The sequence below is a fragment of the Protopterus annectens genome, chromosome 6.part1 (assembly GCF_019279795.1).
Source record: "Protopterus annectens isolate FY-2018-M chromosome 6.part1, PAN1.0, whole genome shotgun sequence".
Lineage (NCBI taxonomy): Eukaryota > Metazoa > Chordata > Ceratodontiformes > Protopteridae > Protopterus > Protopterus annectens.
Genome location: NC_056738.1, coordinates 91,026,325 through 91,054,072, shown reverse-complemented (window position 1 = coordinate 91,054,072; position 27,748 = coordinate 91,026,325). Strand labels below are relative to the sequence as shown.

Sequence of the window (27,748 nt, the reverse complement as noted above, 5' to 3'; positions counted from 1 at the left end):
ACCCTGATCTTCACTGTGCTGTTCCAGCCTATAATTTCTGAGAACCTACCTGCAGACAAAGGACCCGTGGTTTCATCTCTCTGCCTCTACTCCCTGCTCCCTCTCTCAAGGAAATAAGAAATACCCTGATCTTCACTGTGCTGTTCCAGCCTATAATTTCTGAGAACCTACCTGCAGACAAAGGACCCGTGGTCTCATCTCTCTGCCTCTACTCCCTGCTCCCTCTCTCAAGGAAATAAGAAAGTATGTTTCTATGTCCTGCCTGTAAAGCATACTACAGTTCACTGTTGCTTCAGGGGTTCTAAAGCACGCTCTGAGCCCGGTCAGCCAGCAGCCTCTTACCCCCCCAACTAGCTACCTTTGTTAACATTACTCCTACACCACCTCATAGTACCCCTCTTATTAACTTTCCCCCTTCCGTAATCTGCAATAGCCTACCCCCCTTGCTGTAGATGCATGTAATACTAGCTTTGCCCAGTAGGTGGCACCTCTATCCCATCCAATATTTCTCCTGCTTTTCCTTTCTTATTCTGCTTTATTATTCTACACTTCTTCAACCTTAAACTACTCTGAACTTCACACTTTACCCTCTATTCTAACTTGCTATACTCTCCTGTTTTTCTAACAGACTCCTACCTTTTCTCTGTACCTTCTCACCTTAGACATACTTGACTTACCTTCAATATTCAGCTCTGATGATTGTTTCTCCTCTAGCTGCTCCATTCTCTGTCTATGACTGTAAATTTGGACCCTACCACCTTCTCTACTAATCATACTTATCTTATTTCTAAGCCCTTACCTATCTTCAGTTCTTTACCTTCCTAGCTCCTGCAACCTTCAGACCCTTATGCATCACAGCTAGGATAACCAATAGCTTTCATAGTAAGTCTGTCACCTCCCCCTGCCGACTGTATAGATTCATTACCTTTCTCCCCTCCCCTCTCTGCCTTTTATTCTTCCTAAACCCATAAATACCCCTAGTTTGGCGTGGCGCCATCTTTAATACCCTAGTACTGCCCCTGGCTGCTGTGCGCTCCTGGCCCGGCGTCTTTTTCCTCTGGTAAGTAGTGCTCGGTGGTTAACTGTTAACTACATGCTTAAAGTCGGTCTATTGCTATTTATATTGTGTGCCTTAACACCATAGCTTGCTTTGCAGTTGTATTGGTATATGCAGACTGTTTTAGTTAGCCAGTAACAGCTATGTAGTGTTTGTTTTAGTACGCTATTAATGGCTACTCAGTGCTTAATCTCTCTCGTGACACCATCCAAGGAATAGCGTTGTTTCAGGTGCCGGAATTACCTCAGTAACGACTGCCGAAATTAACTGCCGTTTGGACTACTTTTACAATGCTAATTTAAAGTTTGAATGCCTGTTAAATGGTAATTCCCTTGTTGTTTCTTTGACTGTTGATAATGAAACAATTGTATTGAAAAGCTTTGAGGTGATGGATTGATGTTTGTAACTACTGCTTAGACAGCGTAAACTTTGCTACAATTACATGTCTGATTAATTGGTTGGCATGCTTGCTAAATGATAAGGTTATGCTTTTCTATGCTTGCTACGCAGATACAAATGAAGAACACTCCCCGTAGACTAAAACGGCTGCTGTATAAGCTGTTTGCTTACTAGATTTAGCCTGTATCGGCTATTTTATAAATTGAGAATTAATTTAACCGCCAGCTTAAGCAGTCGCTTTTTGACCTGCTCTGAATCCAAGTTTTCTCTATATTTTGTAGCCTATATCGGCTATGTTGTAAATTGCAGCTATCTTTATTCGGGGGCTTACATAGACTGCTGTAGGTCTTTTGAGTCACATTGTGCAGCCTGTAGCTGCTGGATCGCAAGTCGGAAGCTATAGCTGTTATCACATTGAAGCTTGTTTCTCCCTGGGGCGTACAAAGACTGATGTAGGTATTTTTTATGTCTAGCTTTTAGTTCCTATATCCAATTACTTCTTTTGAACTGTAGTTTGTAGCCAGTAATGACTGGATTACAAACAAAAACTTACAGCCTAGTTTCTAGTCCCTATATCCAAAATAAAATGCATGGCCATTTGCAGCTCGAGGCCCACGTGGTTGTTTCTATGTGCGTGATGAATCGCCATAGTTAATGCAACTGTTGCCTGTGCGTCGGCCTTTAGGTTGTTGGGAATCCTACCAACCTTCTGTTTGTCACATTTGTAAATGAGAAATGGTAACTGCGGAATGCAAAGACTTCATTTAGGGTAATATTTAGAGGGTATAATCACTGACATATCTGTCCCTGTTAGTCCCTGTAGATTTCAAAAGAACTGTTAAATAGGGCACCATAGGCTGTAAAACCTTTATGCTGTGCCTCCTTTTTCCAAAACCTAGTGCAGACTATGAGCCAGCCTGCTACCAGTACTAACTCTCTCCAGGTGATTATATATAGATTTCCTGATATTTTTCTACGCATTGTTCCTGCTTTGGCTGTACTGTTTTTTATATGCATTTATATGTGACTATGTCTTTAATCTAATGTGCTATATGTTGTCCTACTTAGCCTACAGAATATAACCTATAGGATACATTAATATACCAGAATATAAGCCCTCTTATGATACTGGTAGCTTCTAGCATTAACAAGTGAATGTACAATTTATGTTTTTTATAACTATTGTCCTAACTATTATACTTATGTCCATGCTAGCTTCTTGCTACTCACTACCACTGTTGTCTCTCTCTCTCTCTCCCACAAGTACCCTGATCTTTACTGTGCTGTTCCAGCCTATAATTTCTGAGAACCTACCTGCACACAAAGGACCCATGGCTTCAACTCTCTGCCTCTACTCCCTGCTCCCTCTCTCAAGGAAATAAGAAAGTATGTTTCTATGTCCTGCCTGTAAAGCATACTACCGTTCACTGTTGCTTCAGGGGTTCTAAAGCACGCTTTGAGCCCGGTCAGCCAGCAGCCTCTTACCCCCCCAACTAGCTACCTTTGTTAACCTTACTCCTACACCACCGCATAGTACCCCTCTTATTAACGTTCCCCCTTCCGTAATCTGCAATAGCCTACCCCCCTTACTATAGCTGCATGTAATACTAGCCTTGCCCAGTAGGTAGCACCTCTATCCCATCCAATATTTCTCCTGCTTTTCCTTTCTTATTCTGCTTTATTATTCTACACTTCTTCAAACTTAAACTACTCTGAACTTCACACTTTACCCTCTATTCTAACTTGCTATACTCTCCTGTTTTTTTCTAACAGACTCCTACCTTTTCTCTGTACCTTCTCACCTTAGACGTACTTGACTTACCTTCAATATTCAGCTCTGCTGATTGTTTCTCCTCTAGCTGCTCCATTCTCTGTCTATGACTGTAAATCTTGGACCCTATCACCTTCTCTACTAATCATACTTATCTTATTTCTAAGCCCTTACCGGTCTTCAGTTCTTTACCTTCCTAGCTCCTGCAGCCTTCAGACCCTTATGCATCACAGCTAGGATAACCAATAGCTTTCATGGTAAGTCTGTCACCTCCCCCTCCCGACTGTACCGATTCATTACCTTTCACCCCTCCCCTCTCTGCCTTTTATTCTTCCTAAACCCATAAATACCTCTAGTTTGGCGTGGCGCCATCTTTAATACCCTAGTACTGCGCCTGGCTGCTGTGCGCTCCTGGCCCAGCGTCTTTTTCCTCTGGTAAGTAGTGCTTGGTGGTTAACTGTTAACTACATGCTTAAAGTCAGTCTATTGCTATTTATTTTGTGTGCCTTAACACCATAGCTTGCTTCACAGTTGTATTGGTATATGCAGACTGTTTTAGTTAGACAGTAACAGCTATGTAGTGTTTGTTTTAGTACGCTATTAATGGCTACTCAGTGCTTAATCTCCCTCGTGGCACCATCCAAGGAATAGCGTTGTTTCAGGTGCCGGAATTACCTCAGTAACGACTGCCAAAATTAACTGCAGTTTGGACTACTTTTACAATGCTAATTTAAAGTTTGAATGCCTGTTAAATAGTAATTCACTTGTTGTTTCTTTGACTGTTGATAATGAAACAATTGTATTGAAAAGCTCTGAGGTGAAGGATTGATGTTTGTAACTACTGCTTAGACAGCGTAAACTGTATAAGCTGTTTGCTTACTAGATTTAGCCTGTATCGGCTATTTTATAAATTGAGAGTTAATTTAACCGCCAGCTTAAGCGGTCGCTTTTTGACCTGCTCTGAATCCAAGTTTTCTCTATATTTTGTAGCCTATATCGGCTATGTTGTAAATTGCAGCTATCTTTATTCGGGGGCTTACATAGACTGCTGTAGGTCTTTTGAGTCACATTGTGCAGCCTGTAGCTGCTGGATCGCAAGTCGGAAGCTATAGCTGTTATCACATTGAAGCTTGTTTCTCCCGGGGGCGTACAAAGACTGATGTAGGTATTTTTTATGTCTAGCTTTTAGTTCCTATATCCAATTACTTCTTTTGAGCTGTAATTTGTAGCCAGTAACGACTGGATTACAAACAAGAACTTACAGCCTAGTTTCTAGTCCCTATATCCAAAATAAAATGCATGGCCATTTGTAGCTAGAGGCCCACATGGTTGTTTCTATGTGCGTGATGAATCGCCATAGTTAATGCAACTGTTGCCTGTGCGTCAGCCTTTAGGATGTTGGGAATCCTACCAACCTTCTGCTTGTCACATTTGTAAACGAGAAATGGTAACTGTGGAATGCAAAGACTATATTTAGGGTAATATTTAGAGGGTATAATAATTGAATTATCTGTCCCTGTTAGTCCCTGTAGATTTCAAAAGAACTGTTAAATAGGGCACCATAAGCTGTAAAACCTTTATGTTGTGTCTCATTTTTCCAAAACCTAGTGTAGACTATGAGCCAACCTGCTACCAGCACTAACTCTCTCCAGGTGATTATATATAGATTTCCTGATATTTTTCTATGCATTGTTCCTGCTTTGGCTGTACTGTTTTTTATATGCATTTATATGTGACTGTCTTTAATCTAATGTGCTATATGTTGTCCTATGTAGCCTACAGAATATAACTTATAGGATAAATTAATATACCAGAATATAAGTGCTCTTATGATACTGGCAGCTTCTAGCATTAACAAGTGAATGTACAATTTATGTTTTTTATAACTATTGTCCTAACTATTATACTTATGTCCATGCTAGCTTCGTGCTACTCACCACCACTGTTGTCTCTCTCTCGTTCTCTCTCCCACAAGTACCCTGATCTTCACTGTGCTGTTCCAGCCTATAATTTCTGAGAACCTACTTGCAGACAAAGGACCCATGGTTTCAACTCTTTGCCTCTACTCCCTGCTCCCTCTCTCAAGGAAATAAGAAAGTATGTTTCTATGTCCTGCCTGTAAAGCATACTACCGTTCACTGTTGCTTCAGGGGTTCTAAAGCACGCTCTGAGCCCGGTCAGCCAGCAGCCTCTTACCCCCCCAACTAGCTACCTTTGTTAACCTTATTCCTACACCACCGCATAGCACCCCTCTTATTAACGTTCCCCCTTCCGTAATCTGCAATAGCCTACCCCCCTTACTGTAGCTGCATGTAATACTAGCTTTGCCCAGTAGGTGGCACCTCTATCCCATCTAATATTTCTCCTGCTTTTCCTTTCTTATTCTGCTTTATTATTCTACACTTCTTCAAACTTAAACTACTCTTGAGCTTCACACTTTACCCTCTATTCTAACTTGCTATACTCTCCTGTTTTTCTAACAAACTCCTACCTTTTCTCTGTACCTTCTCACCTCAGACATACTTGACTTACCTTCAACATTCAGCTCTGCTGATTGTTTCTCCTCTAGCTGCTCCATTCTCTGTTTCTACCCGCTCCGTTTGCCCTGCGAGCTCACTCCGCTCCCCTACCCTACCCCCAAATTCCACCCACCCCCAGTGGTCCTAAACTTATACTTCATTAACCACTCCCCCTTCCTATCTCTTCCTATCACATACCTCATCATCACCCATAACTCTCTCTCTTGATTAGTACTACTAAACTCTCTTTCATACCACACCCTCTGCTTTCCAAACTTACACTACTCTACCTCTTATCTAAGCCTCTGTTAATTTCTCACCAACTTAACTTATAACCTGCTCATCCACTTCTAACACTTTCTTCTCCCTACTACATCATCTACTAAAACTAATTACTCCCTACTTAAATCCCTTAACCATGGCCCTAACTAATAAAACTATTTTAACCAACTCACTACTCTTAACTACTGCACTAGCCTTTCTTACCATACCTTACTCACTTACCTCCTATGAATATCTTTCTCGATCTGAACAAAACCATTACAACCAACAAACTTTATCTTTATTCACCTTCTCCCTTAACCATGGTAACATAACCTGGTTCTCTAATTACATATTACCAAAATTCCACAGAGCAATCCACATTATTTACTTCTCTACCAAAAAACCTTTTAATAACCTTATAAACTCCTAAAATCTCTACAATACCCCCAGCAACACCCCCTCCTAGACGGTGACATTCATCCAAACCCTGGCCCCTATTCTTACTCCACCATTAACCCAACCAATTTAACAGTAGCTATAGTTTCTATTATTACGAAACCATCTAACTCCCTTCTGATATCTCACCTCAACATTAGAAGTATTAACAATAAAATTTCCCACCTGCATGCACTCCTTGATGTACACTCATTTGACATTCTATGTCTTACAGAAACTTGGCTAAAACCATCTACTCTAGACCAGGAAATTAGCCCTCCTGGCTACAACATCCTCAGAAACGACCGTAAAATAAAAAAGGTGGGGGTATAGCCATTCTCTATAAATCTAACCTCCAAATTTCCCCCGTTAATGTGCTTCCATCATTAGACACAAAAACTGAAACCCTAACTATCAAACTCCAAATCAATCTATATAATTTGCATGTATCTACCTCCAGGTAATAACACATATTCTCTAGAGAACCTGCTCAGTCACCTCTCTACCCAACTACCCCAGGAGACCACTGTACTTAGTGACGTTAACATAGACTGGTCCACTTGCAGTTCTCAAAACCCTACAAACCACATAAACCTCTTTGGATTCTCACAGTTAATAACAACTCCTATAAGAATCCATAAACCTAGTAACAAAGAAAGTACTCTGGACTGTATCCTTATTAATAGCCACCCCAAATCTTATACTCCAGGAACCCTTCCAGATGATATCAGTGACCGCATACTTACCTACATTATTAGACAAAAAGTCCATATTGCAACTACTCATAATCTCAAAACCTCCCGCTTAAAAAAATTCTTTAATCCAGACAGCTTCTTAACCAAATTGCAATCATGTGACTGGTCACCACTAACCTATCTAGAACTAGACGAAGCTGTTACCTACTTTAATACTAACTTTCTTCAAATCCTAGACTCCCATGCACCTTATCACTCCACTAGAATAAAAACCAAATCTGCCCCTTGGCTCACAAAACAAACTAGGCAAAAAATACTCCTCAGAAATAAAATCTGGGCTAAATGGAGATCTACCAAATGTCCAACAACCCACCTCCAATTTAAATAGCTAAGAAATGCCACCAAGAGAGATATTCTTAGAGACAAAAAGATTTCCACCTCCACCTCCAACAAACCAATCAACAAACTCCACAAAAATTCTGGTCTGGGATAAACAAACTTCTTCAGCCAGGCCACACTACTACTCCAGACCCAACCGGTTTCAACAATAACAACTCCAACCTAATCCCTGATGCCTTTACTAACTACTTTACAGAAGCCATTCAAACCCTGGCCAAATCTTTACCACCCCTCACTGCTTCCCAACCAAATATCTGCAATACTTCATTACCTACCTTTCAAATACAACCTGTATCTACATCTCTCATCTGTAAGCTACTTCAAAAATTGAAACCTTGCACCCCTTCTGCTGACCATCTCCCGTCTGAATACCTACAAATAGCCGCAAAAGCCATAGACTATCTCATCTCTATCCTTATTAACAGAACTATCTCTGAGGGCAAAATCCCTGCTCTATGGAAGATATCCCATATCATCCCTCTACATAAAGGAGGGCCATCTACTGAGCTTTCTAACTTTCGCCCTATTGCTTTACTCTCCCCATTAGCTAAGATAATGGAAAAATGTATTCACAAACAACTACTTAACCACTTACTATAAAATAACCTACTGGCAAACTGCCAACATTGCTTTAGGCCATTCCATAGTTCATCAATTGCCCTCTTATCCTTTACCGATTCTATATATAAAAATCGTAACAATAACCTGTTTTCCTCTGCACTATTTATTGACCTGTCAAAAGCCTTTGACATGGTTAACCATAACCTACTGCTAGACAAACTAAAGGCTCACTCTCTTGATCCTCAAGCCATACAATGGTTTAGGTGTCATCTGGAAAATAGACAGCAAGCAGTACTTTGGCATAACAATCTGTCTTCACTACTTCCAGTAAATATTGGAGTACACCAGGGCTCTATCTTAGGTCCCCTACTCTTCTCCTTATTTATTAACAACTTACACATGAACATACCTCAAGCCACCTGCATTCAATATGCAGACGACTCCACCTTAATCTGTACAGCCAAGAATATATCCTCTCTCCACTCCCTCACCCAAACTGTGTTTCAGAATGTTGAAAACTGGTTTATGCAACACTGCCTCCTCCTAAATCCCAAAAAAACAAAGCTACTGCTTTTTACTCCTACTCATAAATCATCTATTCCTTTCTTCTCTATAACCTCTAACAATGGTACCAACATTACCCCAGAGACTACAACCCGCCTACTAGGTGTAACTATTGATAATCGTCTCAACTATGATGAATACATAAACTCAACTATAAAGTCTGTTAACAAAAAACTTGGCACCCTCTATAGAATAGAACCCTTCTGCAAGGAAAACAATTGCCCAGACCCACCTCATTTCCACCCTTTTCTATGCCTCTGTTATATATACCAACCTATCCAAAAACAACCTCTCTAAACTCTCCACCTGTTATAATAGCATAGCTAGATTCATCACAAGTTCCCCCTTTAAAACTCACCACTGCCTTAACCTCAAGCAACTTGGATGGCTAGAACTGCAAAACCATATACTCTGTCAACAATTACTTATTACGCAAAAGATCCTATACTACCCTAACAACACCCCTATCCTCACTAATCTAATTACACCATATACTAATCTAGCTACACTACGGTCTGCTAACAAGCTTCTAATTTCCTCAAATAAAGCTAACAACAAAGCTGGGGATTCACTTTTCTCAAACACTGCAGGAAAATCCTGGAACCAGCTTCCTGCTGAAATATCTACCCTTGCTTCTACTTCTCTTTTTAAAAAACATCTTAAAGAACATCTGAAAGCTCATTGGCTTTGTCCATGCACTAACCCAGACTGACATCTTTTTTCACTTTCTATTCATAACCCTATCCCTACTCCTGCAACCTTTGCCTCCAAATCTACTTACTACTCCTATTCTGGAATATTAGAATAATATATAGATTCTTTTCCCTTAACTAATACTTCCTCATACCTTCTAGTGTATTTGTAGAATTGTTTAGTTTAATTTTTACTATAATTGTTTAGTTTACAAATTTAATATTATAACTGTTCTCTAGACTAATGCTACCTCTGTATTGTGATTCTTTATGGTTCTATGTATTGTTAACTTTGTCATTATTCATGTTTGGAGCTTTTCTCCCCGGGCCTCTACTGAAAATGGACATATATCCAGCTAGACTAGCCCGGTCAACAAATGTAAAATAAATAAATAATAATAAATTTGGGGGAGCCTTCCCCTTCATCGAAGTTAGTATCTTCAGTGGCAGATTCCATAGGGGAAACTGTTTTCCTCCTTTTACATGTTCTCTTTCAGAGCAACTCTTCAGTGAGATGGTCTGGAGTGGTATCTGAAGAGAGGGGAAGTACTTCAATGGGGATTGTCTGGATGCTAGATGGTACCCACTGTCCCTGTGCAGTATGCCTGAGAGCTTCACAGAGCAAACCCAAAGGAGTAAAGCATGTAGGATCCAAGGAATAGAGAGCAGACGAATTTCTCAGAAGAGAGAAAAGCCTTTTCACTACCTCGAAGGCAAATGGACTGGCTGGCTGCACCAGAACCAAAACCTCCAAAGCCACTAAGTCCTGACCCTGCCTCAATCCATACCTCAAGGAGGGAGTCAGACTTGAGCTGTCCAATGCCAAGGCTCCAAGTGGCAAGGATGGCTTCAATAACACTGGAGTGGAACCCAGCCCTCCTGCAGATGCCTTGGCTCAAACTCATCCCAATCCAAAGGAATCAGAGCGGAATTAGTCAGGGAGGTCATCGGAGTCGAAGATCTAGTCGTCTTCGGTTCTGAAGCCGACACTCTTAGGATTCTTGGACCTGAGGCATCAGAAACCATGCGACAGATTGGAGAAGAAGAAATCATTAAGTGAGAAGTGGATGGGAGGCTCACCTATCCGATGGGAGACTGAGATGGAATAACCCCCATCTGAATCTGAGCTCTGAGGAATTTCATCATCCTATCCATGTCGGCCTCTAAAAGATTTCCAGAGGACTTAATGGAAGAGATGGTTGACTGGGGCCTAGACTACTCCTCGGTGTCCCCCGGAGAAAAGGGAAATTAAACCAAGAAGAAAATGGTTCAATGGTGAACCCAGGTGAGCAGGTTCAAGAAGACTTAGGAGAACAGCCAGATCCGTGGGCATGTGATCTGAGTGCTCCCTCTTAGGATCCTAAGAAGTCGAATATTATGTTTTTTAATTTTCTGAATTTTTTGTGGAGGCTCCAAAGAAGACAAGGTAGATGTAGTAGCCTTTGGAGAACGGGCGGTGGATCTTTTTTGAGACTCTTTTGCCTCCAAAGAGGACTTTGCAGATTTACTGGGGGACTGAGCCCCTAAAGAAGAAGAAGAGGTAGAAGGGGGTCGCATACCCTTAAGCACTAACATACTATGTCTATCACTAAGTTTCCTAGAATTAAAGATAGCACAAATGGAGCAGTCAGTATTGAGGTATGATGCTCCAAGACAATAGATGCACTCCCTGTGGTCATCGGAGTTGGAAATCTTATGCCCACAGGAAGTGCACTTTTTGAAACCTATTGGTTTTTCAGCCATGTTTGAAGAAAAATAGTCACAACACTAGAAAAGGAAAAATGGTAGAAGAATAAGAAAAAAATATTTTTAATTAAGTAGACTACCATGAAAAAGTAGACTACCAACAATGGTAGAGAAGAATAACCTCTAAAGGGTAGTCAAAATTGGGGGGGGGGACGATAAATAACAGCTATGGTACAGCAGAAACTACCAGAGGGTAGGAAAAAAAAAGGAAGAAAAAGGTTATCTGAAGGAAAAGCCAGAATATATAACAATTAGGAACCAAGAATATTAGGAGAGCTATTGCCAGAACCCATCTCCTATCTACACTCCTTTATGCCTACCTCATACTTATCAACCTTTAGAAAACAGACCTTGAAAAACTTAAAGTATATTATAATAACATACCAAAATTTGCCGCAGACTTAGCTCACGAGTCACACCACTGTCTCACTCTAAAAGAACTCTCCTAGTTAGAATTACCTCAGCTACTATCTTATAATCAACTGACAATGGCTCATAAAATACTCTGCCAGCCTGAAAGAATACCAGCTATCCAGAGCATAACAGTACCTTACTCCAACAACCAAACACTATGCTCCAACAATAAATCCTTACTAAAAGTCACCAAGGCTACAAATACATCTTTATTCCAGTCAAGTAGCAAAAATATGGAACACACTTTCACTCACTATTTGATCCACAACAACCACAGCTAAGTCACTTATCAAACACATGGCTCTAACACAGTATGTATAACATCTCCACCTCTTACCTAGCATCAATACTATACCAGCTCACCCTTAATCAATCCCTACTGCTAACCACAGTAGAACTACTAACCCCTCTTTCCTGCATAAAACAAACTATAGTTTGATATGTTACTACATGCAAATGTTTCTGTCTACATAAACAAACCAACACTGGTATAACTTGTAAACCTTAACTGTAAGACATGACATAATAACACGGACCTATTATTATTAGTTATGGCTTATACTGAGTCTCTTGTTTTGTGTCTATTATAATCAAATTGACTTATAACGTTGACCTATTAACATAGTTATGATCTTCTCTACTCCTTCTATGACACTCAAATTATGATGTCTCTTTCATGTATTTCATCACTGTGCAATTCTTGAAATATATTATGGCTACATATATAGATTCATAGATTAGTACTAGGCTAACTGCCTTTGTGGGCCATTTTTACGCCTAGCCAATTACCCCGTGTGAGAATCAAACCCTGCACCTTTGGTTTATAAGGCAAATACCTTAACCATTATGCCAACCTCCATTATTGTATATTTTTTCTGTATGTGGAGCTTTTTCCCCAGGCCTTCGCTGAAAATGGGTACTTGCCTAGTTGGACTTTACCGGTAAACAAATGCAAATAAATAAATATGTTAAAAAGAAAGCAAAGCACAGTAAATTGTAAATATGTATAGGCTACTGTGTGTGTGTGTGTGTGTGTGTGTGTGTGTGTGTGTGTGTGTGTGTGTGTGTGTGTGTGTGTGTGTGTGTGTGTGTGTGTGTGTGTGTGTGTGTGTGTGTGTGTGTGTGTGTGTGTGTGTGTGTAATACATTAATATTTTGTGTATTATATTTTGTATTGTTCTTCACTACCTGGGCTGTGAGTGAAAAAAGTCAGTAGACCACCTCACCTACCTGGTAAGCAAAGTGAAAATAAATGCACTAAAATGCAATGCTGTTTTGTGCCAGCTCTCACACTCCAGGCATAGTAACAGGTGGTACACTAGGGCTATGTTTGGTGTTAAAGGAACTATATTAAACAATATGAAACATGCTACAGTAGATGCCATGCTGTATTTGGCAATTACCCATTGGGTAATGTGAAAGCTGCTAGAAAGGAAACAATGTAACACTAATTGTGTTGCTTCAAGAATGGCATCCCACATGAAACAGCACTGCTGAAAGCTACTGTAATTAAAAGACAGTACCAGCATAACATGCACTGACATACAAGCAGATAAAGATGCAACAGAAAGAAGAACATATATCCATGATTAAAGTCAGTGGCTGATATAGGATACTTGTACATTAACAAAGTATTCACTGGTGCCACATAGTGCAGGGTACTGCAAGCAATCTAATTACCCTAAACATTCACAGACTCACTTTCTAAAGAAAGAAAGAGAAGAATGTGCTAGAAGGTGCTTGTTTCTAAATATCCTGATCAATCCTATGCACAAACTTCAGGGCAACAAAGGAGCAGTAAAATCAGACAGCAAAGACCTAATAAAAGTGTTGTCTACAATATCAGCACAAACCTTGGGCCAGATTCCAAAAGACTTACTTTCACAGTGTGAATTGCTTACACAGAGAGCAAGTCTTTTGAACTCTGGTCACTATGTAAGCCTGCTTTATAGACAGGTCTTACAGTGGAGTAAGTCACATGCACAGAGAGAAAGTATTTTTGAACCTGGGCAGGCTTACACTGGAGTAAGTCACTTAAACTGAGAACAAGTCTTTTGAAATCAGGTCCCTTGTGTATAATGAAGGCATAAATAACAAGGCAATGAAAATCAATTCACAACTGTTCTGTAATCTATCTGTAGAAACTTTAGCAAGAGGAATTTCAAATCACATCAGGGCTTGGATACCTTCTTTTGGACAAACAGTTACAGGAAAAAGTCCTGCGAATGAAGAGAAAATGCTAACACTGCAAAAGTTACTGCTAGTACTGTTGTAATCATCATAGCAGAATATCAAAATTAATTTTCATGAATAAAAGATATAATTACAGGAAAAAGTATTGGAAGCATTACTTACTCTGACAAAGACTGAAAACTTCCAGCAAGATTAACTAAGAGAGTAATAACAGAGATGACTACAGTAATAACACTGATGACAAGAGCAGCTACAACCAAGATGTGGTGCATTTTACGTGGAAAAAGCAGAAGAGAGTCGTAGAAGGACTGTGGTGGATGATGCACAGCAATATGGCAATAACTGATACTACATTATGACATCTTCCAAATACCAATCCTCTTTTCCCTAGCAACGTTTATACCTTAAATCCATGGCTGATGCTATACACATGTAATTAATAAACAAAATACCAGATGTTATGTGGACAGAATTAACAAGAGGTGAAGACTAGCAAAAAACACTGTATTGTAAAATTATTCAAAATGCACTTAAATACAGCAGAGTTTTGCCTACCACATCCCAGGATTCTAATAACGGAAGTGTTTTTATTAAACTTCCATTCTGGTTATTGTAGAAAGTCAAGCAAGCAACTCCTTCCATTTCTGCCTGGGTCACTTTCACAGTTGCTAAAAGATCCAGTTCATCTTCATAGTCCACATTTTTAAATGTCTGAAATAGGTAACAAGTGGTAAGAAGGAATTATTAATGCAGTTTAGAAAAGTAAAGGTCACTTACACAGGTTCATAAAATAAAATCATGGATTTTAATATATTTTGAATTTATTCTGTCTGTGAAAAAAAAGCACATAATATAGCTAATTAAAATAAATTGAGAAAGTATAAAACTCTTTCAAAATGCACAGCATAATTTAAATAATTTCAATGACATCTCTAATCTGCAGCTAGGCTATGTTTACAGTAAAGCAGAGTTGTGTGAGCATACTCACCATTATAGTAGATGCTTAAATATTCGAAAGACTGTCAAAAAACAATCTTTGTCCATGGGAAATAACCACAGGCACATGTCTATTTGTCTATCCACAGCCTTTCAGACATCTACCTGGTTGTTGAAATCCTCCTTTTCTCAGGATGTCTGTCTGACAGACAACTAACAGCTGGAACAACCCACACCATCTTTTGCTGGGTGTTTTTTAAAGTAAAAGTTACAGTGTTGTGTGCAGTGCTTAGGGACAACTGTTTGCCCAAGTGCTCAATCTGTAAAGCCCTCAAGTATTTACAAAATCCTTTTAAGAATTCATATTATCTTCTTCAGAAGTGACTCCCAAGCCTATAATCTGGATGTCAGTGCTAGTTATATTAGACTGCTACTAAAATATTTTGCACCTACAGAATCACAATTGCGAAAGGATATTCTGGAAAGTGTTATGAGTTTAAACAATAATGCAGACTTTGCCTCATTTAAATATAAATTAGATGAGTTGTTTTTAGATGTAGATCTACATGAGAAACATCTATTGGACTTAAAAAAGAAAAAACTGTTAAGGGATATCCGGGATTTTAACTCTGGACATATTTTTTCGTGGTCTGATGACAGCAGTCCAATGAATAAGAGGAACCACTCATCTGAGCTTACAAATCCCCCTTTAACTTGCGAAGACATGGTTTCTCCTGCAATGAGAACAAATGCAGGCTGAATACACATTGAGCATGCAAGAGTTACAAGGACAGAAGCGCTGGTACATGCTACAAGTGAGGGCTTGTCTTCTACCGGCGTATCTAGGTTATTAGAAGTGAATAATTCAAAAACAAGTGCTACTGTGAATAGTACTGACATGCCAACGAACACGGGGGTTCCTTTTTTGCAACTCAGTCGACCAGAGTTGGTAAAACCCAAGGAAAGAAGGCATTCCATGAGTCGGAATCGTTTTTTAAGGAAAAGACAACAGGGAAAGGAGATCTCCAAGACAGAACCAGCAGTATGCAGCAAAATACGGAGAACCTAGTGTTCAATCTTTCACAAGCTGTTTTAAGCCCTGAATAACTACAGGTACTGAACTATGGGTTAAACTTTATACCAGCAGGACGGTCTGCTCTTACAGATGTCCTTAATGACTTAAGATTGTTCACACAAAATATATCTTTGAGATTACAGTTTGAAAGTGTTCCTTCAATGGCTTCTGTTTTAAAAAAAAAAACGAATGTTTACATACCTGCGAATCCACCTTTAGTGGAAGCTTTCTTTAAATTTTGTGAGGATGATATTTCTAAGTATTTTAGTACCAGAAAGCATTTTGGTTTTAAAAATCTCACACACTCAGAGTGTTCTGCTTTATTAGAGTTGATTGCACGTGATGATATTTGTTTCAGACCAGCTGACAAAGGAGGGGGAATAGTGATTTTAGATTTGATGTGTTAACTTTGCATTATGGAAAACATGCTGGGAGACTGTGATACTTATGTAAAATGTACTAAACCACAAGCATCTGGATTGACTGGTAAGAGACACTCCTATTTTTTAATTTCTCCAAGTCTTTTGGGTTTCTAATACCATGACGGGAATGGACCCCATTCCTAAGTCAAAGTACGATTAAAGTTCATGAAATTAGTATTGTTTCACTCTTTGATGTTAGACAAAAGTGCTCTTAGCAGCACCCGCAATGTGCCCAGTAATGACTCCTTCTGCAATACGTACGGTGTTACAGGAACTGGTAAAGTACAGTTGTGTACCTACCATAAATGTAGATTTTCGAGTGTATTCACTGTTGCAGTCATTACACTTGGGTTATCGTGCTGGCAGGCTACCCGCAGTCGGCCTGAATTCCAAAGTCCTGGTCCGGCGTCGGTTGCTGTCACCTCTTCCCTGACGTCAGTGCGCCAGGGGTATAAAAGATGCAGCCTACGCCATTTTCTTCAGTTTTTCTTGCCCCAGATGTCAGGTGCCCCCAAAAGGGTAGGCTAAAAATTTTGCAAATAAAAATGCATGCACTAACATAAACATTACCTTCCTCACATAGGTTGTATAGAACAGAGAAGTACAGATAAGTCCCAGCAAAGAAAGGGGGATGGTGGGAGGGTAACCTGGACTGCAACAGTGAATACACTCGAACATCTACATTTATGGTAGGTACACAACTGTACTATGTTCATCGTGTTTCACTGCTGCAGTCATTACACTTGGGTTGAATCCCAAAGCTGAGGTAGGGCGGCTGGGTCTAAATAGGATTAGGAGTGGCTATGAGGCCCTGCAGAACTGTAGTGGCAAAGCCTGCTCTGGACTTAGAGTAAAGAGGTAAGTGGTAGTGCTTGGTAAAAGTGTGCACTGAACTCCAAGTTGCAGCCTCCAAAATTTCCTTGGTTGGTACTCCTCTGAGAAAAGCTGCTGATGTGGCTGCTGCCCTGGTAGAATGTGGCCTAATATTCTTAGGCACTGATTTGCCAGGCTGTGCATAGCAGAAACGAGTGCAGTGTCCTATCCATTTTGAAATAGTCTGCTTTGAAATAGCCTTTCCTTGTGATCCTGCAGCGTACGCCACAAAAAGTTGCTCAGTTTTTCTGAAAGCTTTTGTTTTGTCCAAGTAGAAGCGTAGCTGCCTGTGTATGTCCAAAGAGTGCAGAAGTCTCTCCCCTTTATTCTGGGGATTTGGATAAAAAGTTGGCAAATGAATGGTTTGGTTAAGAGCCACACTAGATACTACCTTTGGCATAAATGTTGGGTTTGTCCTTAGAGAAACCCTGTCCGGATGAAAAATGATAAAAGGTTCCACTGCCATTAATGCCTGTAACTCTGAGACTCTTTTTGCTGAAGTTATTGCTAGGAGCAGAGCAGTTTTCCATGATAAGAATATTATCTCAGCTGTATTGGCTTGCTCAAAAGGAGGCAGTGTGAGCTTTTCCAAGACAAAGTTGAGGTCCCATGTAGGTGTCGGTGCTCTCCTTGGGGGTCTTATGTTTTTTGCCCCTCTGAGGTACTGTCTTAGCAGTGGATGAGAGAAAATAGGAGGTTCCGTATTGTAATGAGCTGAAATGGCAGAGGCATGGATCTTAATTGATGAGAAAGATAGGCCTTTGTCCAGCATCTCAGTTAGGTATTGTAAAATCTGAGGAATATTTGGAACAAGCGGTTCAAGTCCTTGTGCCTGGTTCCAAGCACAGAATCTCTTCCATTTTTCTGCATAAGATTTCCGGGTGCTGGGCCTCCTGGCTTCCAAAATGACATCCATAACTGCTTTACAGAGAGGTGTGTTCTTTGTGGCTATATTATTCGCCATGCAGCCAGATTTAAGGTTCTGAGTTGGCTGTGCAGGATCTGATTGTTTTGTTGGGTCAGAAGATGAGGTATTTGTGGTAAAGTCTAGGCTGGCCCTTGAGACAAGCTCTTTAGGATTGGGTACCAGTGCTGGCGTGGCCAGTCTGGGGCAATCAGAATCATTTTTGGCTTCTCTTGTCTGACTTTTAGGAGTACCTTGGTTAGGACAGGCAGTGGTGGAAAGGCATAAACTGTTAGGGTTTTCCAGCTGAAGCAGTAAAAGAAAGTCTCTGAGCCTTTTCTTGGATTCTGAATAATCCTGGCTCTCCCAATGGAAATGCTCCCTCATGGTGTGCATGGTTTCCCCAAAAGAGTAATCCTCAGGAGGAGAGGCTGAAGGGATAGATTCTTCAGCATCAGAGTCCTCATAGGGAGGAAGATAATATCCCTGTTCTGAAGAGGAATCAGAGTAAATAGAAACCTGGTCAGAGGAGTCATAGTCAGTGTCTTGCCTAGGCCTTTTATCAGGAGGGGGATGGGAACCCCTGATCAAAGTAATTAGGTCCTCGGCCATTTTAGGCATCTGTTTCTTTGGCATGGATGACTGTCCAGAAGAATGCTGTACTTGTTTCTTTGTCTTTAAAGGTGTTTTAGACTTTACCTTGGCTGCTGAAGTGGTCTTGATAGTAAGCTGAGTATGTCTGAAAACACCCTCAGAAACCAATGCCTGCTCAGCAGCTCCAAACGCATCTGAGGGAATAGTTTCCGTAGGCCCAATATCTTGAGTTTCCAGAGGCCTAGTTGTCTCCACGTGGGAGTCAGAGGCGGCCTGTGGCTCTGAGGTAGCGGGTGTCAGAGGCTGTGAAAGCGCCTCACTGAGAACCGGCGACTGGCCTAGAAGAGGCTTCGCCGTCGGTTTTGGACCTCGGATGCCTGTCCTTTTCTTTGTCCTTGTGCTTTTTATGAACTCCGGTCGTCGGTTGTTCCGACGGCATTATATAGTTAAACCTTCGGCCAAAGTAATGTAAAGCAAAATCGAACTGACGCCTAATAGTGCGTTGGTTGAATCTAGCACAAAACCGACAACTAGCAACGTCGTGGTCAGGGCCTAGGCAAGGGATACAGTAAGAATGAAAATCCTTATGAGGTATTTGCTTCCCACAAGAAATACAATTGTTAACTTTTACTGACATCGGTCTGGAGCAAGAAAAAGTTTCCCCAACGGGTTATTAGCTTTATTGAAGACTTCGGATCTGAAATTCAATTTCGAAAATCTCAGGAGTCGGCCGACCGGCACTTGCGAACTGCTTTTGCTTCGGGCACCGCACGGCAAGAAAGACTGAAGAAAATGGCGCCGGTTGCAACTTTTATACCCCTGGCGCACAGACATCAGGGAAGAGGCGATAGCAACCGACGCCGGACCAGGACTTTGGAATTTAGGCTGACTGCGGGTAGCCTGCCAGCAGGATAACCCAAGTGTAATGACTGCAACAGTGAAACACGATGAACATCATATCTAAATATGATTGTAAATTCTTTTTTATAAGACCAGTTGCTCCTACTACTACTGGAACTGTCTGGGTATCTTTCTTCCACTCTGATGGCTCTCATCAACATATTTTATGACTTTGTGTCTCTCTGTATGCAAGACACTGTAGTCACTGGGTGTGGCGATTTCAATGATCGATGCTACTTTTGTCTTCTTTTCTTGGACAACTGTATCCATTTTTCTAGCATCTACTGATGGAAAGTGCTATCAATAAATAACTTTATGAATATTTTTTAGTAGACAATCCTACTATTCCACAAATATATGGTCTTCCCAAAATTCATAAAAACCCCACTGATCCACCAATTTGACCAATAGTATAAGGGAAAGGATGGGCCACTGAGCCTCTGTCTATGTTTGTTGAGAGACAGCTTCGTCCAGTATTAGAGTGGACAATATTCTTAAAGATACCAAACATTTTCTAGGCAGAGTAAAAGAATGGTCAACTAATTATTTTACTGATGATGTTATTTTAGTGACAATGGATGCAACATCACTTTTTACCTGCATTCCTAATAACATAGGGGTAGACTATGTGAGATTATTTGTGAGCCAACATTCCACATATGACAATAATAAGATTTATTTGACTTGTACACTTTTGGATATTATCCTTGAACACAATGTATTTGTCTTCTCAGAAAAATTCTATTTACAATGCACAGGCATTGCCATGGGCACAATATGTGCAAATAGTTATGCAAACATGGTAATGGCTGAATGGGAATCACAATAAGTGTTCAATACAGACAACATCTTCTCTAGATTTATTTTACACTATGGATGCTTTGTGGATGATGTGTTTTTTGTATGGGGGAACACCTATGATAAATTGTGTGTTTATACATTACTTAAATAGCACCACAGAGTTTTTACATTTTACATATGAATATTCATATGAACACATTTTCTTCTTGGATGATTATGTAATAATAAAAATCTCTTAGGGGCACACGTACCAGACCATATTTTGATAATACAGGTAGTTATGAATGCAACATGGGCAATAATTCATCACAATGTCTTAGAATGTATGTCACCTACTCTAATGATACTAATTCTATACGTGAGATTATTAAGAAACATTGGAGAATTGTACTGCCCAATGAGAAATGCAGGGAACTGCTGGGCACACAACCCCGTTTTACTTTTAAAAATCGTAATTTTATCAAAAAATGCTCTGCTATAAACCTTTGACATCCTCTGGTTTTAAAGAGAAGTCATATACTAGCAAAAAAGGCACTTTTCCTTGTCATTACTGTAATATGTGTAAATACATTTGCAGCGATGATTTTTTTATACATCCTGACACAGACAATATTTTTAATTTGATTTCTATGCGGACTGTGGTACCTGCAACATCGTTTATTTAGCTTCTTGTGAACTGTGTAAAATGTTTTATGTAGGAAAAACTAACTGTTGTTTAAGAGATCGGATAAGAACATTTATACAGTATTAGGAAGCATGATAGCAAAAATGTTTTGTCTAAGCTTGTCAGCTTAGCAGGTAGAATCATTGTTTGAAGTTTATGGTGTTGGAAATTTATCATGTTGGTTGTAGGGGAGGTGATATAAGAACATGTAGAGAATGCTTAGAAACGAAATGGATGACAATCTTACAAGCAACTAGAGGGAAAGGGTTAAATGAGTTCATCCCTAGTAAACCCCTATTGAAGTCACGTGATCTGTATCATTAAACCCTATAAAAAAGGGAGTTTAACTGCGTTTTAATTAGATCTGAAGAAATACTGTGTCAAGTACGAAAGCACTTATCTTTGTTTTATTTCTTTCATTATTTTTATCACGTGATCTGTATCATTAAACCCTATAAAAAAGGGAGTTTAATTGCGTTTTAATTATTTCTGAAAAAATACTGTGTCAAGTACGAAAGCGCTTATCTTTGTTTTATTTCTTTCATTATTTTTATTAAAAGAAGATAGTTTGCACCTTCAGCCATTTGTTTTTTTATACTAATTTAAAGTGTGTCTCAGATTTTTGTTACTAAGCACTGAATAAAACCAACAGATTAGAAGAGGGAGATAAAGGAATACTACAGTCCTCTCTCACCCTCATTCTTCTTATACAATTTGCAGATGTTTTATCACCATATAGAATAATTGCAATACAGCTGTCTTGCACCTGTAGAGTATTAATGATAATGCCACAAAGATTCTTGGGGGAATCTATGTCCCACATTATCTAATCAAGATATGCCAGTCTTCACACAAACCTTTTCTAAGAAGCTGGAATAGTGCACTGCCCTCTGCTGTGAAAAGAACTGGACTTCACTTAAAGGAGAGGCTAGAGGCCAGACTACCATAACAGTAATCAGTACAGGGGCCCCCTTTAAGAATGTTAGTTTTCAGAGTAACTGTGAGCATAAGATCACAGTTCCATTAGAATCTATATCCAAGGGAAAAATCAATCAATAGTATCACATGCTACATACCACCAGGAAACAATATCCCTACCCTAGATGCCTTCTTACAATAGACAAGTCAAAACTTACCACAGGAAACCATCAACCTCGGTGACTTTAATATAGAATAGAACACATGTTCACCTATAAACCCCACCAGCCATATTAACCTCTACAGTTTCTCTCAAGTCATCCAATCAAGCATTACACAAGGAAATGCAAAAATCAAAGAAAGCCTCCTAGACTGGATCTTAATAAATAAGACCAACACTTCTTACCAAGCAGGCATCCTTCTGGACACCCTTAGTGACCACCAATCCACCTTACTAAAATTCAAAACCCAGGCCAACCCTACTCCCCTATTACAAACAACCCGGAACATAAAAAACTTTGACCCTAACAAATTCAAACTTCAGCTAAAGCACCATAACTGGAACACACTAAAAGTACTACCCTTAGAAGAAGCCATAACCCAATTCAATAACACTTTCTTAAAAATCCTAAATGCCCACGCTCCAGCCTGTACCACAAAACTCAAAGTGAAAACAGCCCCCTGGATTACCAAAGAGACTAAAAATAAAAAAGCAGTAAGGAACAGAGCCTGGGATCACTGGAGAGCCACAAAACCCCAGCAGCTAAGGAACAATTCCAAAAACTTAGAAACTAGACAAAAAAAGCAGTTCTCCTGGATAAAAGGAACTATTTCATACGGTTGCAAAACAGGCATCAAAACAACCCGAAAAAATTCTGGGCAGGAATAAACTACCTCCACGAGTGAAATCACAAATACACCAGATACACTCAACAAATACTTTATTGAAACTATCTCCATTCTTGTTCAAAAACAGCCCACATCCACCACCACTAATTGCCCCGAACCTGTAGACAGACCCAAAACAAACTTCCAATTTCAAACCATCACTACCAACTATGTGAAAAGGTTGCTAACCAAACTTAAACCTACTACACTAGCAGCTGATGGCATCCCTGCTGAATACCTTCAGTTGGCTGCCAATGAACTTGCCTTCCCAATGTCCATCCTTCTAAACAGATTTCAGAAACCACCATTCCACCCATCTGGAAGACCTCCTATATCATCCCCCTCCACAAAGGCGGTACCTCCACTGACCTCACTTATTATCACCCTATAGCCTTCCCTGTCTCCACTAGCAAAAATACTTGAAAAATGGGGTCTATATTATAACAGTGAATGATCAAAAGATCGAACGCTGTTATATCGACCCCAAAACATAGGAAACTAAAAATAGCGAACAACCAGAACAGCGATTTTTTTCCCAGTGGAAAAAAAAAAAACACACTAAACACTATTTTAAGTGGGGGGGGGGGCTTTGCCCCCCCTACTTAAATATACCAACTCCAAGATCGTACTACAGTGGAGGAAACGGCACAACCCAGACATCTGGCCCAGCGATTTCTTTCCCTGGGAAAGAAATCGCTGTTCTGGTTGTTCGCTCTTTTTAGTTTTCGATGTTTTGGGGTCAATATAACAGCGTTCGATCTTTTGATTGTTTGCTGTTATAAAGTAGACCCAAAAAATGTATACACCACCAACTTATGCCATACCTACTCAACAACGAACTTTTCTCTCCTACACAGCATGGCTTTCGGCCTGCTCACAGCACCAACACTGCCCTACTTTCTTTCACAAAACTCATCAACCAAAACAAACACACAGGCAATCTAATATCTGCCATATTCTTGGACCTGTCAAAGGCCTTTGATATGGTTAACCATGTTAAACTACATCAAGCCCTTACTGACCTTTGGCTTAGTAACCATCCATTAGCCTGGTTTCAGAACCATCTACAAGGAAGACAACAAGCAGTTCGATGGGACAACAACCTATCCTCACTGCTACCCATCACCAAAGGAGCCTCACAGGGGTCCATTCTAGGTCCCCTTCTATTCTCCATTTTCACCAATAATCTTCACAGCATCTGTCAAGATGCAACTGTTATACAATACTCTGACGACCCAATGCTAGTCTGTTCAGCCAGTGACCCTCAGAAACTCCTCTCTATCACCCAAAAAGTCTTCCGAACTACCGAAACCTGGTTTCTTAACAAAAACCTAATACTAAATTCCAAAAAAAAAACCAAACTATTGCTATTTAGATTGAACAAATGTACCACAGCACCCAGCCCATTTAATATTGTGTCCAGAGATGGGACTATCATCTCCCCAGACACTCAGACTAAACTGCTAGGCGTGACCATTGATAACCTCAAATTTGATCAGCATAAAAATCAAACCATTAAAAGCATCTACAAAAAGCTGCCAGTCTATATAAAAATAAACCATTTCTAACCCAACCTGCCAGGATAACTGCTCAAGCTCACCTCCTTTCCACACTATTCTATGCATTACCCATTCTCACCAACCGACCCAAAACCAAAATTGTCAAGCTCAACTCCTGCTACAATCAAACTGCCAAATTTGCTACCTGTGCCCTCTACCAAGCTCACCACTGCCATTCCCTAAAACAACTAGACTGGCTCGAATTCCCTAATCTCCTAACTTTCATCAGCTTTCCTTCGCTCACAAACACCTACTACTCCCAGATAAAATTCCAGCACTGGCCAATCTACCAGAATTACAAACTAATCGTAGACAACTTTGCTCTAGTGATAAAAAGCTAATCAAGGTCACCAAAAGCAAGAATACAGAAGTGGACTCCCTCTTCCCTAATTACATAGGTAAAATTTGGAATGCCCTAGCTTCTGCTACTACTACTTCAGCAGTCTCAAAGGTTACATTTAAAAGACTCTTCAAAGAACACCTAAAACTCACATGGATATGCTCATGTTCCCCACCAGGCTGACCCTCCCAACCATACCCACCTTCTTCCCCTTTCTCCTGCTCTCTTGTCTCAGCTACACCACTAAGAGGAACTGCAGCTTCTTAATTTCCAGCTTCCTTTCAGTGTCACCTCTAAATCTGGCCCCTTAGCTAGTACCCATACAGATAGTGGCACTAAATCACTGCTAGGACACTCTTTTATAAACCTTTTATAATTTTCTTTCTTTCTACATCTTTACACCTGTTTTATACTTAAACTATTTACCCTTTCCTACTTTCTTACTTAATCTATATATCCTACCAGTCAACTCTATTGTTTCACCTGCTACTATACACCTGACTATGTTTACCTTGTACACAATCCAACTGGATAAAGTAAAAGAATGCAACTTCTAGACACAAAGTTCACCTATGTATCATATTCTGTATTTCCTCTTCATTATGTATTGCCTCATCCCAAAATTGTAAAAAAAGAAGTTATGTACTCACCATAACATTCCGTGTGAGTTGTTTATCTTGCCTTTATTCTCACTGATGGGTTCGGAGCCAATCTTCGGCTCCGACACGGCCTATAGCAAAAGCTCAAGGTTTGCCAGTAGCTCGAGACCAAGCCCCTTATCCCACAATGCACTGCTGGAATTACCTCAGATCTTGCTTGCTGCGAGTATATATACCTTTTTTCTTTTTCTACAAGGAAGCACTTCCCCAAAGGGGAAGAAGAAGTATTGAATAACCAGGATGGTACTAGCCTCTAAGTCAACTGTCAGCCAGGAGGGGGAAGGAGGGAGGGACGTGAGAATAAAGGCGAGATAAACAACTCACATGGAACGTTATGGTGAGTACATAACTTCTTTATGTGAAGTTCTTAAATCTTGCCGTTTATTCTCACTGATGGGTAGCGTCCCTAGCACCCTCAATCTTGGGTGGCTTATGGAAGTACGTTTTTCAGTACCGTGGAACCAAAGGAAGACCTGTCTCTGGAAGCCTTATCTACTTTGTAATGCGTGATAAAGGTATGAGGCTTAGACCAAGTGGCTGCAGCACATATACTGTCAAGGGGCAATTTAGCTTGAAAGGCAGAAGACGTAGAAACGGCTCTGGTAGAATGAGCCTTAGGTCTGTGTGTCAATGGCATGTTTGCATTCGCATAAACAAAGGATATACAATCTGATAACCATTTAGATAGGGTTGTTTTAGCCATTGGATTACCTTTTCTGGCCTCCGAAAAGGATACGAAAAGTTGATCTGATTTTCTAATATCCTTAGTTCTATCAAGATAAAATCTGAGCTGTCTGTGTACATCAAGTTTATGCAGCATGTATTCCAATTTGTTAGAGTGGTTGGGAAAAAAGACTGGCAACTCAATGACCTGATTGATACTGGATTCAGAACAGACTTTAGGCAAAAAGGAGGGGTTTGTTCTGAGAGATACTCTATCAACATGGAAAATCATGTAAGGAGGTCTGATAGATAATGCTTGAAGTTCTGACACTCTGCGGGCAGAAGTAATGGCCACTAGAAATATAGTCTTCCAGGACAAATATCTGAGATCACAAGAAGATGCTGGTTTGAAAGGGGGTTATTTGGGACAGCATAAAATTCAAATTCCAGGGAGAATAAGGGATTTTGATAGGAGGTCTCGTGAAAAACACCTTTAAGAAAAGCCTTAGATAACTTATGGCCCATAACGTTCAACCCATCGAATCCAAGGTGGAAATTTGATATGGCAGCTAACTGGACTCGAACTGTGGCAGCTGCTGCTCCTTCCTTAAAAATCTTTGTCAAAAATTCTAAAATGGATAATAGAGGAGCTCAGAAAGGGTCGATTTTCTGTATACTGGCCCAAATTGAGAACCTGTTCCACTTACTGCGGTATAGTTTCCTGGTGGATGGCTTGTGAGAAGACAAAAGGATTTGTCTTGTATCATCTGAGACTGAATGAAGCCTGGCAATTAGGGGAAGTGGATTAGCCAGTCAGCTTTAGGGACTGCAGTGAAGGATGGAGGTCCCCTGATGGGTGTGTCAGAAGGTCCGGAACTGGGTCCAGGATCCATGGATCCTCCAGCAGATGATGGTGAAGGAAGGGGAACCAAATCTGTCGAGGCCAGTAGGGGGCTATGAGGATAACTGTCCTTCCCAGTGATTTTGCTTTCTGTAAAACCCTGGGTTTCAATGGAATAGGAGGGAATGCATATAGGAGACCCGGGGGCCAATCAAGTACGAGTGCATCTCTCGGGGGATGTCCTGGAGGTGGTATTAGGGCAAAGTAGCTTCTGCATTTGGTATTGATGTGACTGGCAAAGAGGTCGCAGGAAGGATAGCCCCATTTGCGGAAAATCAAATCCGCAACTCGTTGTTTGAGAGACCACTCGTGAGGCAACAGTATTGCCCTGCTCAGCTTGTCCGCTATCACTTTGGATTTCCCCGGGATGTGTGCTGCTATCAGAAAACGGTGGGATGACACAGCCCACTGCCATACCCTGAGGGCTTCTTGACAAAGGGGGTAAGACTTGGTTCTGCCTTGTTTGTTCACATACCAGACCACTGACATGTTGTCCGTCTGAATTGCAATTGTCCCTAGAGGAAGAGAGTCCTGAAAGTACTGCAACGCTAGAAGTACTGCTCTCAACTCCAGAACATTGATATGCAGATGTGACTCTTAATCCCTCCATGTGCCTTGGGCAGGCTTTCCCCTGAAAATGCCTCCCCACCCTATCAGGGAAGTGTCCGTGTTCACAGTGGCTACTGGGGGGGGGGGGACAAAGGGTCTTCCGACTGTAACATGAAGAGACATCAACCACCACCGAAGGTCTCTCTTACAATAATCTGTGATGAGAATCATGTGGTGCATCGGTAGCTTTTGGTAAGACTACTGAGCGAAGAGGAGCCATTGAAGGATTCGCATATGCATCCTTGTGAGTGGTACAGCCAGGATTACTGCCGCCATCAAACCTAGCACCTTCAAGACCTCTGCTGCTGTGGCTTTGTTCTTTGACACCAGTGAG

The 27,748-nt window shown here is 40.5% G+C and overlaps 1 protein-coding gene across 1 annotated transcript in view; it reads right to left on the bottom strand.

Moving 5' to 3' along the window:
• The window catches only part of DCAF17 (DDB1 and CUL4 associated factor 17), a 1,410,723-nt gene that overhangs the window by 128,245 nt on the left and 1,254,730 nt on the right, over nucleotides 1-27,748 (bottom strand). The window contains exon 13 of the mRNA XM_044075525.1: nucleotides 14,264-14,419. Within this exon, the coding sequence (XP_043931460.1) occupies nucleotides 14,264-14,419 (156 nt within the window). The remainder of the gene's footprint in view (nucleotides 1-14,263; nucleotides 14,420-27,748) is intronic.